The sequence below is a fragment of the Scyliorhinus torazame genome, chromosome 15, assembly GCF_047496885.1.
Source record: "Scyliorhinus torazame isolate Kashiwa2021f chromosome 15, sScyTor2.1, whole genome shotgun sequence".
NCBI classification, from domain to species: domain Eukaryota; kingdom Metazoa; phylum Chordata; class Chondrichthyes; order Carcharhiniformes; family Scyliorhinidae; genus Scyliorhinus; species Scyliorhinus torazame.
In genome coordinates, this window is record NC_092721.1 from 137,144,785 (window position 1) to 137,159,916 (window position 15,132).

Genomic DNA, 15,132 nt, shown 5'->3' on the forward strand with positions numbered 1-15,132 from the left:
GGAGAATGGGGGAGTGGGAGATGGGGGGGGTGGGGAGATGGGGGGGTGGGGAGATGGGGGGGTGGGGAGATGGGGGGGTGGGGGGAGATGGGGGGGTGGGGAGATGGGGGGTGGGGAGATGGGGGGGTGGGGAGATGGGGGGTGGGAGATGGGGGGGTGGGGAGATGGGGGGTGGGGAGATGGGGGGGTGGGGAGATGGGGGGGTGGGAGATGGGGGGGTGGGGAGATGGGGGGGTGGGGAGATGGGGGGGTGGGGAGATGGGGGGGTGGGGAGATGGGGGGGTGGGGAGATGGGGGGTGGGGAGATGGGGGGGTGGGGAGATGGGGGGGTGGGGAGATGGGGGGGTGGGGAGATGGGGGGGTGGGGAGATGGGGGGGTGGGGAGATGGGGGGGTGGGGGATGGGGGGGTGGGGAGATGGGGGGGTGGGGAGATGGGGGGGTGGGGAGATGGGGGGGTGGGGAGATGGGGGGGTGGGGAGATGGGGGGGTGGGGAGATGGGGGGGTGGGGAGATGGGGGGGTGGGGAGATGGGGGGGTGGGGAGATGGGGGGGTGGGGAGATGGGGGGGTGGGGAGATGGGGGGGGTGGGGAGATGGGGGGGGTGGGGAGATGGGGGGGGTGGGGAGATGGGGGGGTGGGGAGATGGGGGGGTGGGGGAGATGGGGGGGTGGGGAGATGGGGGGGTGGGGAGATGGGGGGGTGGGGAGATGGGGGGGTGGGGGAGATGGGGGGGTGGGGAGATGGGGGGGTGGGGAGATGGGGGGGTGGGGAGATGGGGGGGGGTGGGGGGAGATGGGGGGGTGGGGAGATGGGGGGGTGGGGAGATGGGGGGGTGGGGAGATGGGGGGGTGGGGAGATGGGGGGGTGGGGAGATGGGGGGGGTGGGGAGATGGGGGGGTGGGGAGATGGGGGGGTGGGGAGATGGGGGGGTGGGGAGATGGGGGGGGTGGGGAGATGGGGGGGTGGGGAGATGGGGGGGTGGGGAGATGGGGGGGGTGGGGAGATGGGGGGGTGGGGAGATGGGGGGGTGGGGAGATGGGGGGGTGGGGAGATGGGGGGGTGGGGAGATGGGGGGTGGGGAGATGGGGGGGTGGGGAGATGGGGGGGGGTGGGGAGATGGGGGGGTGGGGAGATGGGGGGGTGGGGAGATGGGGGGGTGGGGAGATGGGGGGGTGGGGAGATGGGGGGGGTGGGGAGATGGGGGGGGTGGGGAGATGGGGGGGTGGGGAGATGGGGGGGTGGGGAGATGGGGGGGTGGGGAGATGGGGGGGTGGGGAGATGGGGGGGTGGGGGAGATGGGGGGGTGGGGAGATGGGGGGGTGGGGAGATGGGGGGGTGGGGAGATGGGGGGGTGGGGGAGATGGGGGGGTGGGGAGATGGGGGGGTGGGGAGATGGGGGGGTGGGGAGATGGGGGGGTGGGGGGGTGGGGAGATGGGGGGGTGGGGGGGTGGGGAGATGGGGGGGTGGGGAGATGGGGGGGTGGGGAGATGGGTGGGTGGGGAGATGGGGTGGGTGGGGAGATGGGTGGGTGGGGAGATGGGTGGGTGGGGAGATGGGTGGGTGGGGAGATGGGTGGGTGGGGGAGATGGGTGGGTGGGGAGATGGGTGGGTGGGGAGATGGGTGGGTGGGTGGGGGGGGTGGGTGGGGGGGTGGGGAGATGGGTGGGTGGGTGGGGAGATGGGTGGGTGGGTGGGGAGATGATGGGTGGGTGGGTGGGGAGATGGGTGGGTGGGGGGGGAGATGGGTGGGTGGGGGGGGAGATGGGTGGGTGGGGGGGGAGATGGGTGGGTGGGGGGGGAGATGGGTGGGTGGGGGGGAGATGGGTGGGTGGGGGGGGAGAATGGGTGGGTGGGGGGGGAGATGGGTGGGTGGGGGGGGAGATGGGTGGGTGGGGGGGGAGATGGGTGGGTGGGGGGGGAGATGGGTGGGTGGGTGGGGGGGGTGGAGGGGAGATGGGTGGGTGGGTGGGGGGGTGGAGGGGAGATGGGTGGGTGGGTGGGGGGGTGGAGGGGAGATGGGTGGGTGGGTGGGGGGGTGGAGGGGAGATGGGTGGGTGGAGGGGAGATGGGTGGGTGGGTGGGGGGGTGGAGGGGAGGGGGGGTGGAGGGGAGATGGGTGGGTGGGGGGGGGTGGAGGGGGAGATGGGTGGGTGGGGGGGAGATGGGGGGGTGGGGGGGGAGATGGGGGGGTGGGGGGGAGATGGGGGGGTGGGGGGGAGATGGGGGGGTGGGGGGGAGATGGGGGGAGATGGGGGGGTGGGGGGGGTGGAGGGGAGATGGGTGGGTGGGGGGGGTGGAGGGGAGATGGGTGGGTGGGGGGGGGTGGAGGGGAGATGGGTGGGTGGGGGGGGTGGAGGGGAGATGGGTGGGTGGGGGGGTGGAGGGGAGATGGGTGGGTGGGGGGGTGGAGGGGAGATGGGTGGGTGGGGGGGGGAGGGAGGGGAGATGGGTGGGTGGGGGGGGAGGGGAGGGGAGATGGGTGGGTGGGGGGGGAGAGGGGAGGGGAGATGGGTGGGTGGGGGGGAGGGGAGGGGAGATGGGTGGGGGGGGGAGGGAGGGGAGATGGGTGGGGGGGGGAGGGAGGGGAGATGGGTGGGTGGGGGGGAGGGGAGATGGGTGGGTGGGGGGGGAGGGGAGATGGGTGGGGGGGTGGAGAGATGGGTGGGTGGGGGGGGGATGGGTGGGTGGGGGGGGGATGGGTGGGTGGGGGGGGGAGATGGGTGGGTGGGGGGGAGATGGGTGGGGGGGGGGGAGATGGGTGGGGGGGGGAGATGGGGGGGTGGGGGGAGATGGGGGGGTGGAGGGGAGATGGGGGGGTGGAGGGGAGATGGGGGGGTGGAGGGGAGATGGGGGGGTGGAGGGGAGATGGGGGGGTGGAGGGGAGATGGGGGGGTGGAGGGGAGATGGGGGGGTGGAGGGGAGATGGGGGGGTGGAGGGGAGATGGGGGGGTGGAGGGGAGATGGGGGGGTGGAGGGGAGATGGGGGGGTGGAGGGGAGATGGGGGGGTGGAGGGGAGATGGGGGGGTGGAGGGGAGATGGGGGGGTGGAGGGGAGATGGGGGGGTGGAGGGCAGATGGGGGGGTGGAGGGGGCAGATGGGGGGGTGGAGGGCAGATGGGGGGGTGGAGGGCAGATGGGGGGGTGGAGGGGAGATGGGGGGGTGGAGGGGAGATGGGGGGGTGGAGGGGAGATGGGGGGGTGGAGGGGAGATGGGGGGGTGGAGGGGAGATGGGGGGGTGGAGGGGAGATGGGGGGGTGGAGGGGAGATGGGGGGGTGGAGGGAGATGGGGGGGTGGAGGGGAGATGGGGGGGTGGAGGGGAGATGGGGGGGTGGAGGGGAGATGGGGGGGTGGAGGGGAGATGGGGGGGTGGAGGGGAGATGGGGGGGTGGAGGGGAGATGGGGGGGTGGAGGGGAGATGGGGGGGTGGAGGGGAGATGGGGGGGGTGGAGGGGAGATGGGGGGGTGGAGGGGAGATGGGGGGGTGGAGGGGAGATGGGGGGGTGGAGGGGAGATGGGGGGGTGGAGGGGGAGATGGGGGGGGTGGAGGGGAGATGGGGGGGTGGAGGGGAGATGGGGGGGTGGAGGGGGGGGGAGATGGGGGGGTGGAGGGGAGATGGGGGGGTGGAGGGGGAGATGGGGGGGGTGGAGGGGAGATGGGGGGGGTGGAGGGGAGATGGGGGGGTGGAGGGGAGATGGGGGGGTGGAGGGGAGATGGGGGGGTGGAGGGGAGATGGGGGGGGTGGAGGGGAGATGGGGGGGTGGAGGGGAGATGGGGGGGTGGAGGGGAGATGGGGGGGTGGAGGGAGATGGGGGGGTGGAGGGGAGATGGGGGGGTGGAGGGGAGATGGGGGGGGTGGAGGGGAGATGGGGGGGTGGAGGGGAGATGGGGGGGTGGAGGGGAGATGGGGGGGTGGAGGGGAGATGGGGGGGTGGAGGGGAGATGGGGGGGTGGAGGGGAGATGGGGGGGTGGAGGGGAGATGGGGGGGTGGAGGGGAGATGGGGGGGTGGAGGGGGAGATGGGGGGGTGGAGGGGGAGATGGGGGGGTGGAGGGGAGATGGGGGGGTGGAGGGGAGATGGGGGGGTGGAGGGGAGATGGGGGGGGTGGAGGGGAGATGGGGGGGTGGAGGGGAGATGGGGGGGTGGAGGGGAGATGGGGGGGTGGAGGGGAGATGGGGGGGTGGAGGGGAGATGGGGGGGGTGGAGGGGAGATGGGGGGGGGTGGAGGGGAGATGGGGGGGTGGAGGGGAGATGGGGGGGGTGGAGGGGAGTGGGGGGGTGGAGGGGAGATGGGGGGGTGGAGGGGAGATGGGGGGGTGGAGGGGAGATGGGGGGGTGGAGGGGAGATGGGGGGGTGGGAGGGGAGATGGGGGGGTGGAGGGGAGATGGGGGGGTGGAGGGGAGATGGGGGGGTGGAGGGGAGATGGGGGGGTGGAGGGGAGATGGGGGGGTGGAGGGGAGATGGGGGGGTGGTGGGGAGATGGGGGGGTGGAGGGGAGATGGGGGGGTGGAGGGGAGATGGGGGGGTGGAGGGGAGATGGGGGGGTGGAGGGGAGATGGGGGGGGGTGGAGGGGAGATGGGGGGGGTGGAGGGGAGATGGGGGGGTGGAGGGGAGATGGGGGGGGTGGAGGGGAGATGGGGGGGTGGAGGGGAGATGGGGGGGTGGAGGGGAGATGGGGGGGGTGGAGGGGAGATGGGTGGGGGGGGGGAGATGGGTGGGGGGGGGGAGATGGGTGGGGGGGGGGAGATGGGTGGGTGGGTGGAGATGGGGGGGTGGAGGGGAGATGGGGGGGTGGAGGGGAGATGGGTGGGTGGAGGGGAGATGGGTGGGGGGGGGAGATGGGTGGGGGGGGGGAGATGGGTGGGTGGGTGGAGATGGGGGGGTGGAGGGGAGATGGGGGGGTGGAGGGGAGATGGGGGGGTGGAGGGGAGATGGGGGGGGTGGAGGGGAGATGGGGGGGTGGAGGGGAGATGGGGGGGTGGAGGGGAGATGGGGGGGTGGAGGGGAGATGGGGGGGTGGAGGGGAGATGGGGGGGTGGAGGGGAGATGGGGGGGTGGAGGGGAGATGGGGGGGTGGAGGGGAGATGGGGGGGTGGAGGGGAGATGGGGGGGGTGGAGGGGAGATGGGGGGGTGGAGGGGAGATGGGGGGGTGGAGGGGAGATGGGGGGGTGGAGGGGAGATGGGGGGGTGGAGGGGAGATGGGGGGGTGGAGGGGAGATGGGGGGGTGGAGGGGAGATGGGGGGGTGGAGGGGAGATGGGGGGGTGGAGGGGAGATGGGGGGGTGGAGGGGAGATGGGGGGGTGGAGGGGAGATGGGGGGGGTGGAGGGGAGATGGGGGGGTGGAGGGGAGATGGGGGGGTGGAGGGGAGATGGGGGGGTGGAGGGGAGATGGGGGGGTGGAGGGGAGATGGGGGGGTGGAGGGGAGATGGGGGGGTGGAGGGGAGATGGGGGGGTGGAGGGGAGATGGGGGGGTGGAGGGGAGATGGGGGGGTGGAGGGGAGATGGGGGGGTGGAGGGGAGATGGGGGGGTGGAGGGGAGATGGGGGGGTGGAGGGGGGGGGGTGGAGGGGAGATGGGTGGGTGGGTGGGGGGGTGGAGGGGAGATGGGGGAGTGGGTGGGTGGGGGGTGGAGGGGAGATGGGTGGGGTGGGTGGGTGGGGGGGTGGAGGGGAGATGGGTGGGTGGGTGGGTGGGGGGGTGGAGGGGAGATGGGTGGGTGGGTGGGTGGGGGGGTGGAGGGGAGATGGGTGGGGTGGGGGGGTGGGGGGGTGGAGGGGAGATGGGTGGGTGGGTGGGTGGGGGGGTGGGGGGGTGGAGGGGAGATGGGTGGGTGGGGGGGTGGAGGGGAGATGGGTGGGTGGGGGGGTGGAGGGGAGATGGGTGGGTGGGGGGGTGGAGGGGAGATGGGTGGGTGGGGGGGTGGAGGGGAGATGGGGTGGGGTGGGGGGGTGGAGGGGAGATGGGTGGGTGGGTGGGTGGGGGGGTGGGGGGGTGGAGGGGAGATGGGGTGGGTGGGTGGGTGGGGGGGTGGGGGGGGTGGAGGGGAGGTGGGTGGGTGGGTGGGTGGGGGGGTGGAGGGGAGGTGGGTGGGTGGGTGGGTGGGGGGTGGAGGGGAGATGGGTGGGTGGGTGGGTGGGGGGGTGGAGGGGAGATGGGTGGGTGGGTGGGTGGGGGGGTGGAGGGGAGATGGGTGGGTGGGTGGGTGGGGGGGTGGAGGGGAGATGGGGGGGTGGAGGGGAGATGGGTGGGTGGGTGGGTGGGGGGGTGGAGGGGAGATGGGTGGGTGGGTGGGTGGGGGGGGTGGAGGGGAGATGGGTGGGTGGGTGGGTGGGGGGGGTGGAGGGGAGATGGGTGGGTGGGGTGGGTGGGGGGGTGGAGGGGAGATGGGTGGGTGGGTGGGTGGGGGGGTGGAGGGGAGATGGGTGGGTGGGTGGGTGGGGGGGTGGAGGGGAGATGGGTGGGTGGGTGGGTGGGGGGGTGGAGGGGAGATGGGTGGGTGGGTGGGTGGGGGGGGTGGAGGGGAGATGGGTGGGTGGGTGGGTGGGGGGGGTGGAGGGGAGAGTGGGTGGGGGGGTGGAGGGGAGATGGGTGGGTGGGTGGGTGGGGGGGTGGAGGGGAGATGGGTGGGGTGGGTGGGTGGGGGGGGTGAGGGGAGATGGGTGGGTGGGTGGGTGGGGGGGTGGAGGGGAGATGGGTGGGTGGGTGGGTGGGGGGGTGGAGGGGAGATGGGGTGGGTGGGTGGGTGGGGGGGGTGGAGGGGAGATGGGTGGGTGGGTGGGTGGGGGGGGTGGAGGGGAGATGGGTGGGTGGGGGGGTGGGGGGGTGGAGGGGAGATGGGTGGGTGGGGGGGGTGGGGGGGTGGAGGGGAGATGGGTGGGTGGGGGGGGTGGGGGGGTGGAGGGGAGATGGGTGGGTGGGGGGGGTGGGGGGGTGGAGGGGAGATGGGTGGGTGGGTGGGTGGGGGGGTGGAGGGGAGATGGGTGGGTGGGTGGGTGGGGGGGGTGGGGGGGTGGAGGGGAGATGGGTGGGTGGGTGGGTGGGGGGGTGGGGGGGTGGGGGGGGAGATGGGTGGGTGGGTGGGTGGGGGGGGTGGGGGGGTGGAGGGGAGATGGGTGGGTGGGTGGGTGGGTGGGTGGGGGGGTGGAGGGGAGATGGGTGGGTGGGTGGGTGGGGGGGGTGGAGGGGAGATGGGTGGGTGGGTGGGTGGGGGGGGTGGAGGGGAGATGGGTGGGTGGGTGGGTGGGGGGGTGGAGGGGAGATGGGTGGGTGGGTGGGTGGGGGGGTGGAGGGGAGATGGGTGGGTGGGTGGGTGGGGGGGTGGAGGGGAGATGGGTGGGTGGGTGGGTGGGGGGGTGGAGGGGAGATGGGTGGGTGGGTGGGTGGGGGGGTGGAGGGGAGATGGGTGGGTGGGTGGGTGGGGGGGTGGAGGGGAGATGGGTGGGTGGGTGGGTGGGGGGGTGGAGGGGAGATGGGTGGGTGGGTGGGTGGGGGGGTGGAGGGGGAGATGGGTGGGTGGGTGGGTGGGGGGGTGGAGGGGAGATGGGTGGGTGGGTGGGTGGGGGGGTGGAGGGGAGATGGGTGGGTGGGTGGGTGGGGGGGTGGAGGGGAGATGGGTGGGTGGGTGGGTGGGGGGGTGGAGGGGAGATGGGTGGGTGGGTGGGTGGGGGGGGGTGGGGGGGAGATGGGTGGGTGGGTGGGTGGGTGGGGGGGTGGGGGGGAGATGGGTGGGTGGGTGGGTGGGTGGGGGGGGTGGAGGGGGAGAGGGTGGGTGGGTGGGTGGGGGGGTGGAGGGGAGATGGGTGGGTGGGTGGGTGGGGGGGTGGAGGGGAGATGGGTGGGTGGGTGGGTGGGGGGGTGGAGGGGAGATGGGTGGATGGGTGGGTGGGGGGGTGGAGGGGAGGTGGGTGGGTGGGTGGGTGGAGGGGAGATGGAGGGGAGGTGGGTGGGTGGGTGGGTGGAGGGGAGATGGAGGGAGGTGGGTGGGTGGGTGGGTGGGTGGAGGGGAGATGGGTGGGTGGGTGGGTGGGTGGGTGGGTGGAGGGGAGATGGGTGGGTGGGTGGGTGGGTGGGTGGAGGGGAGATGGGTGGGTGGGTGGGTGGGGGGGGTGGAGGGGAGATGGGTGGGTGGGTGGGGGGGGTGGAGGGGAGATGGGTGGGTGGGTGGGTGGGGGGGGTGGAGGGGAGATGGGTGGGTGGGTGGGTGGGGGGGTGGAGGGGAGATGGGTGGGTGGAGGGGAGATGGGTGGGTGGGTGGGTGGGTGGGTGGGGGGGGTGGAGGGGAGATGGGTGGGTGGGTGGGTGGGGGGGTGGAGGGGAGATGGGTGGGTGGGTGGGTGGGGGGGTGGAGGGGAGATGGGTGGGTGGGTGGGTGGAGGGGAGATGGGTGGGTGGGTGGGTGGAGGGGAGATGGGTGGGTGGGTGGGTGGGGGGGTGGAGGGGAGATGGGTGGGTGGGTGGGTGGGTGGGGGGGTGGATGGGTGGGTGGGTGGGGGGGGGGGGGTGGGGGGGTGGGGGGGTGGGGGGGTGGGGGGGTGGGGGGGTGGGGGGGGTGGGGGGGGTGGGGGGGTGGGGGGGGAGATGGGTGGGTGGGTGGGTGGGGGGGTGGAGGGGAGATGGGTGGGTGGGGGGGTGGAGGGGAGATGGGTGGGTGGGTGGGTGGGGGGGTGGAGGGGAGATGGGTGGGTGGGGGGGTGGAGGGGAGATGGGTGGGTGGGTGGGTGGGGGGGGTGGAGGGGAGATGGGTGGGTGGGGGGGGTGGAGGGGAGATGGGTGGGTGGGTGGGGTGGAGGGGAGATGGGTGGGTGGGTGGGGGGGGTGGAGGGGAGATGGGTGGGTGGGTGGGGTGGAGGGGTGGGGGGGGTGGAGGGGAGATGGGTGGGTGGGGGGGGGTGGAGGGGAGATGGGTGGGTGGGTGGGGGGGGTGGAGGGGAGATGGGGGGGTGGGGGGGAGATGGGGAGAGATGGGGGGGTGGGGGGGGTGGAGGGGAGATGGGTGGGTGGGGGGGGGGTGGAGGGGAGATGGGTGGGTGGGTGGGGGGGGGGTGGAGGGGAGGTGGGTGGGTGGGGGGGGGGTGGAGGGGAGGTGGGTGGGTGGGGGGGGTGGAGGGGAGGTGGGTGGGTGGGGGGGGGGTGGAGGGGAGATGGGTGGGTGGGGGGGTGGAGGGGAGATGGGTGGGGGGGGTGGAGGGAGATGGGTGGGGGGGGGGTGGAGGGGAGATGGGTGGTGGGGGGTGGAGGGAGATGGGTGGGTGGGGGGGGAGTGGGTGGGGGGGGGGGGGGAGATGGGTGGGGGGGTGGAGGGGATGGGTGGGTGGGGGGGGGGGAGGGGAGATGGGTGGGTGGGGGGGGAGGGGAGATGGGTGGGTGGGGGGGGAGGGGGAGATGGGTGGGTGGGGGGGAGGGGAGATGGGTGGGTGGGGGGGGAGGGGAGATGGGTGGGTGGGGGGGGGGGGAGATGGGTGGGTGGGGGGGGTGGGGGATGGGTGGGTGGGGGGGAGATGCGTGGGGGTGTGGGGGGGATGGGGGGGGGTGTGGGGGGGGATGGGGGGGGGGATGGGTGGGGGTGGGGGGGGGATGGGTGGGGATGGGTGGGGGTGGGGGGGGGGTGCAGCAACAACAACAATTCGACGTGGCATTTAAAAATGGCCTCAAGTGCAACCTTGGTGGGGCTTTCTAAGGCAAAAGAGTTCCATCATTCTTGGTGCTGCAGGCATCAAGAAACACCCCTCTCTACGTGCCCTAAACAGTTTGGGCATTAAATCATGCTTTATATTTAACTTTTTAAAAGTCATCATCAAAGTCATCACAGTCATCAGGTTAAAAGGTATCACAGGTAAGCTAGCAGTCGTGGCCCAAGCCTGATTGCCTTTAAGTTGTAATGAAAACAGATCATGCTGACACTCAGGTTAGGCAGCATCCGAAGAGAAAAACAAAATTAGTGTTTCAGATTGATGGAATTACCCTTAAAAAGGCCAACAACTACAACCCGACTTTCACCACAAATCTCTTCAGGAGTTATGATTTGTTTGCTGTTAATATTTTGTGCACCTGGAGGTGTGGAGAGGTCTGCTTCACTGATCAATGCCAGTTATCAATAACTCCAGATATACTGCAGATGTACATCAGTTAATAGAACAATGGTGCAAATGCGGTGTGTCGATCTCCTAAGCTCATTTAGGTCAGGAAAAAAATACTTACAATGGGCTGGGGAAAGGAGGAAAATAATGTAATCACTCCCGACAAAATGCAGACTTCAATACAATACACAGTATCCCTGCCACGCAAACTATTCTAAACGACAATACATGACGGATTTATTTATTTCAATCACAAACTTCAGACAAAAAGCACAGAGACGTTACACAAATTCAATGTAAAAATGATCAAAGAAGACATGATTTACTTACCGGCTTCGGCATTTTGTCTATCCTGGTTAACAGCACACCAACACAATTGGGTCCAGCCGCTCTGTTTTCTGTGAAGAATGAAGTACAGAAGGGCTAGAGAGTTACAAATAAAGTATCAGGTCCGCGCGTTGCTAATTACATTCCATCTTTTAAACGCAACAGGTTATCAATTGCATCAGCTCCCAATGCGTTCAATATTTCCCCCACATAAAGCTATCCAGCAACCCACCTCTGCACGCAAGGAACTGCACACCCTTTCCTATTTACCAAGTGATCGACAGCCTCAACACATTCGGAAGCCGCCAGGCCAAGGACATCTGATTGACGGCAGGGACAGCCAGTGAGGGTGCGCTGAGTGAGCGGCCGGGTCTGCAGCTGTTCAGGTATCTGGGCTGTGATTGACAGTAACAGCCGCCGCTGAAGCCGCAGCGGTGGTTGGCCCAAAGATATTGGTGCCACTTAACGGTTCCATTGGGCCAATCTGCGCGACTGGAAGGCGGGATTTGCGGCATTCAATGCGTTAAACGAGTTTGATTATCAGAGCAATGAGCAGAAGTTAGTGGTTTGGACTGTTTGGCGCCTCCAGACAGTTGTTGCTCGATGGGGATGGTTTGGGAAGAGAAGAAAAACCGCGGAGGAAAATAAATTGAAAGAACACATTTTACCTGAATACAGAGGAGAACGATTAAAGAGACATATTGGAAAATAAAGTGGTTTTTTTTTAAAAGCACCTTGTTTTCAGTAGCGGCAACAACGCAAACTGCAAAGGGGACAATGATTGAATTGTTGGCGCAGTGTGCATTTAGCACACCTACTCAATAAAACCTCACGTTCCCCGGATTATTACAACTTTGGTGTTGCTCATCTTTAAAACGCATATTTATTCGAAAAGATTAAATTAGCTTTACGTTTCCACTTTGTTGGAAACACATTTTTCACAAGGACAAACACCTGGCGGATAACACGACTTTTTCACTGCTCACAAACACAGTCTGTGTTCACAGCTGTGGCGGGGTTGCTTTAAAACGTTTCGCAAGAGAGGGTAATAACGGTGTTTTGAACGTATAGCTGCAGGAAAGATGGCGAGACACCCAAGACACGATCCATACATTCAAACCAAATTCCAATATTTGAATCTTTGTTATGATAAACTTATCTGGCCACTCAACTGTTGCAGTTAAAGTCTTGCTCGATCGGTTTGCTTACTGTCTCAATACTGAGAGAGAAAAACGCGCGACGTTACTTATCCAATGCTTGACTATTCGCAACTAAATAGCGTTCGTCGCGAATGCAATTATTCACCGCACTGCCCCTGATCGATGCAGGTAGGGTTTTTTTCACATTCATTTGAAGAAGTTTTATTTTAGTGGAGGAATGTAGCGGGAATAGCCCTGGCCTTTAATGTTCCTTTAGGCCTAGCTGACAACAAGATAGCCACATAGAGAGAGAGAGGGAGCATTAGCAAATGAAGGGAAATCCTCACACACCAGTACAGGCTTTACAGTCATCGTAAGGCACACACAAAAAAAAACAATTTACCTGAATGTAAAAACAGACCTCTTTAAAGGTCACGTGAGAAAGACTCCCAAACAAATTGTCCTTCTCGAATTTCTCTGCTGTTGATGATGAAGCGGAGCAGTTTTCAGCAGTGAGATTGCAACATGGCCGCCAGTGAGAGCAAGGCGTGGTCCCCACTGACACATCTCAGTGCCGCCGTCATCTACATGGCGCTGCCTGTGCCCCCCGCACTCTGCTTCTCTCTGCAAACTGAGACGGTGCAGGAACGGCCCAGCTGCCCCAGGGTGCTGCCCGGGACAATGAACGCCGTGCCAATGACCCCGCTTGCTCACACCACACTGCCAGCCGCTCTCCGGCAGCAGCTCACTGCTGCATCTGCGGAGATGCAATAAACTATTCCAACTTCAGGGGAAAGACACACATTGACATTTTTTTAATTACTCAGTACGGATAATCACTACTTAATACGATCTGGGTGTTAAAACTGTACCTCATCTCCCACCAGTTTGAGAAAGCAAATAGCCTACTAGCGGGAATTACACCTTAAATGATTCATTTTGACAGGGAATTTGCAAATTACATAATCGCCACCGTTTTTCTAAAATATGTAAAGGCGTTCGTTAACTTGAGGTATGCGAATTCCATAAGGCATTCATGAGTTAAGATCCTCAAGTTAAATATATTCTGTATTTTCCCCTCCAAATATTATGTACATACACTCGAGGTATATGTTTTCCAATGATATAACTGATAGAACTTTCTTTTAATTACCTCCTCAAACAATGTAATTCAATGTAACTAAATTCCTCATGAGGTTACATTTTAATTTTTAAAAACTTAATTAGAAAATTGATTCCCTAAACCTGCTCTGACTCATTTCAAGTTGGCTGTACCATGCATTGTTTCCGAAACAGCATCAGGAAGGTGCACCATAGGCTGCTCTGCCTACTCATGTCATAATTAATGATTGGTCCATACCTTACTGTCAAAATAACAACAAGGTTAATGAAGCTCACTCTTTATGCGCAAATGCTACAACTTCTGACAAGTGTAGACGTGCGGCTGATTCCAAAAGTTGCTGTATGCCATGTGTTCCTCCTCCATTTTTTATTCTACCAAAGGATATGGGCATCGCTGACTAGGCCAGTATTTGTTGCTGAGGATTCTTTTGCAGCCAGTCCGGATGAAATGATCAGTCGAACACCTTGTTACTTTAACATGTTTATTTCTTGGCCAGGGCTAAAACCACTGTATCTCTTGAGAGTTACACCAGCAAGTCAAAGCCAATACATCTAACAGCAGTTCTTATACAGTTTCTGGCTCATTTCTGAGGGCAGCTCCCTCACATTCAATCTGTGCCTTTTAACTAATTTATGATTATTTTCAAGCCTAGCGCAACCCTTCCCAAGGCCGTCTGCAAATTGTCTGGTACTAAAACAACCTTGTTATCAGAAGCCTTTGAAAGCCTGTCTTGACATTTCTCAGCTTGCTATCAGAAGCCTGTGACAGCCTGTCTTGACATTTCTTCACACAAAGCTTTACCTAACATTTTGTTTTTCCCATAAAGTTCCAATCCATCTTGAGCCAAACTCTCATTGATCGATCATCAGCCAAACTCTCATTGCCATCCCTAATTATCCTTGAGAATGGGATAGAGAGCTGCCTCTTGAACTGCTGCAATCCATGGGGTGTATGTACAGCTATTGTGCTGTTCAGAAGGGAGCTTCAGGATTTTGACCCAGCAACAGTGAAGGAACAGCGATACAGTTCCCAGTCAAGATGGTGTGTGGCCTGGAGAGGAACTTGCAGGTGGTGGTGTTACCATGCATCTGGCTGCCCTTGTCCTTCTAGGTTTTAGAGGTTGTGGATTTGTTAGGTGCTATCATAGGAGACTTGGTGAGTTGCTGCAGTGTCTCTTGTAGATGGTACACATTGCAACCACTGTGAGTTGGTGATGGAGGGAATGACTATTGAAGGTGGTGGATGGGGTGACAATCAAGTGGGCTGTTTTGTCCTGGATTGTGTCAAGGTCATCCAGATAAGTGGAGAGTATTCATCACACTTGTGCCTTGCAGTTGGTGGATAAGATTTGGATAGTGAGGAGGCGGGTTATTCACTACAGAATCCCAAGCTTCTGACCTGCTCTAGTAACCACAGTATTTATATATGGATGGACCAGCAGTTCCGTTTCTGGTCAATGGTAACCCACAGGATGTTGATAGTGAGGGATTCAGCAATTGTAATGTCATTGAATGTAAATAAGAGAAGGTTGGATTGTCTCTTTTTGGAGATGGTCATTGCCTGGCACTTGTTTGGCACAAACATCACTTACCACTTATCAACCAAAGTCTGAATATTGTCCAACTCTTCTTGCAGATGGACATGGACCTCAGGACCCGAGGAGTTGTGAATGGTACTGAACATTGTACAACCATTTGTGAACATCACCACTTCTAACATTACGATGGAGGGAAGGTCATTGATGAAACAACTGAAGATGATTTGGCATAGGCCACTACCCTGAGGAACTCCTGCAGTAATGTCCTGGGACAGAGATTATTGACTTCCAACGACCATTTCCATCTTCCTTTGATCTAGGTATGAGATCAGGCATTGGAGAGTTTTCACCAATTACAATTTTAGTTTTCTGAAGATGCCTTGATGGCCCACACAAGTCAAATGCTGCCATGATGTCAAGTGCACTCACTCTCACCCCACCTCTTGAGTTCAGCTCTTGTCCATGTTTGGACCAAGGCTGAGCATCAGTGAACATTCATTAAATGAAATGGCAGCTTGCAGAGTCTCTCAGCATTGGAATGCAATGAACGATGTGAAGCTGCTGTATTTGCACAGGATGCATGCACTAAATTTTCCCCAGAAAGTTCAATCTTGTCTATTTCAGTCTAAGTACCCTTTCAACTATGTCATAAATATTAATTACTGTTAGCCAACCTCTCTGACATTAAAAATTACCAGTTTCGAGCTTTTTCTTTCATGGTTTTAATTGTTGCTGGTTATTTCACAAAATTTAAAATAGAACTTTGTTTTAATTATTTATTTTTCCTGTGTCTCTTTTCTCTTTCCCCTAATCCAATATTTCTTTCTCTTTCTACTTTTGTTTTCCCACCTGATTTAACATTGAAGTCCAACTTCTCCTGCTGTGAATACTTCCAGTTCCAGAGAGGCACCAGGCAGGGTAT

The 15,132-nt window shown here is 63.2% G+C and overlaps 1 protein-coding gene and 1 long non-coding RNA gene across 4 annotated transcripts in view; one reads left to right on the top strand and one right to left on the bottom strand.

Annotated features, from left to right (window-relative positions):
• The window catches only part of LOC140391845 (radixin), a 111,662-nt gene extending 99,380 nt beyond the window's left edge, over window positions 1-12,282 (bottom strand). Inside the window, exons 1-2 of one of the 3 annotated variants that reach the window (XM_072476800.1) lie at window positions 11,954-12,282; window positions 10,415-10,482 (exon numbers count right to left, since the gene is read on the bottom strand). In XM_072476800.1, coding sequence (XP_072332901.1) covers window positions 10,415-10,426 — 12 coding nt within the window. In that variant the 5' untranslated portion in view covers window positions 10,427-10,482; window positions 11,954-12,282. Of the gene's footprint in view, window positions 1-10,414; window positions 10,483-10,643; window positions 10,739-11,953 lie in introns of those variants that run through there. The other 2 variants (XM_072476801.1, XM_072476802.1) reach the window with 2 other exon arrangements.
• LOC140391846 (uncharacterized) lies at window positions 11,423-14,922 on the top strand. The gene is made up of 2 exons (XR_011935197.1): window positions 11,423-11,739; window positions 14,309-14,922. It is a non-coding gene; the product is annotated as an uncharacterized lncRNA (long non-coding RNA).
• The last annotated feature ends 210 nt before the right edge of the window (window positions 14,923-15,132 follow it).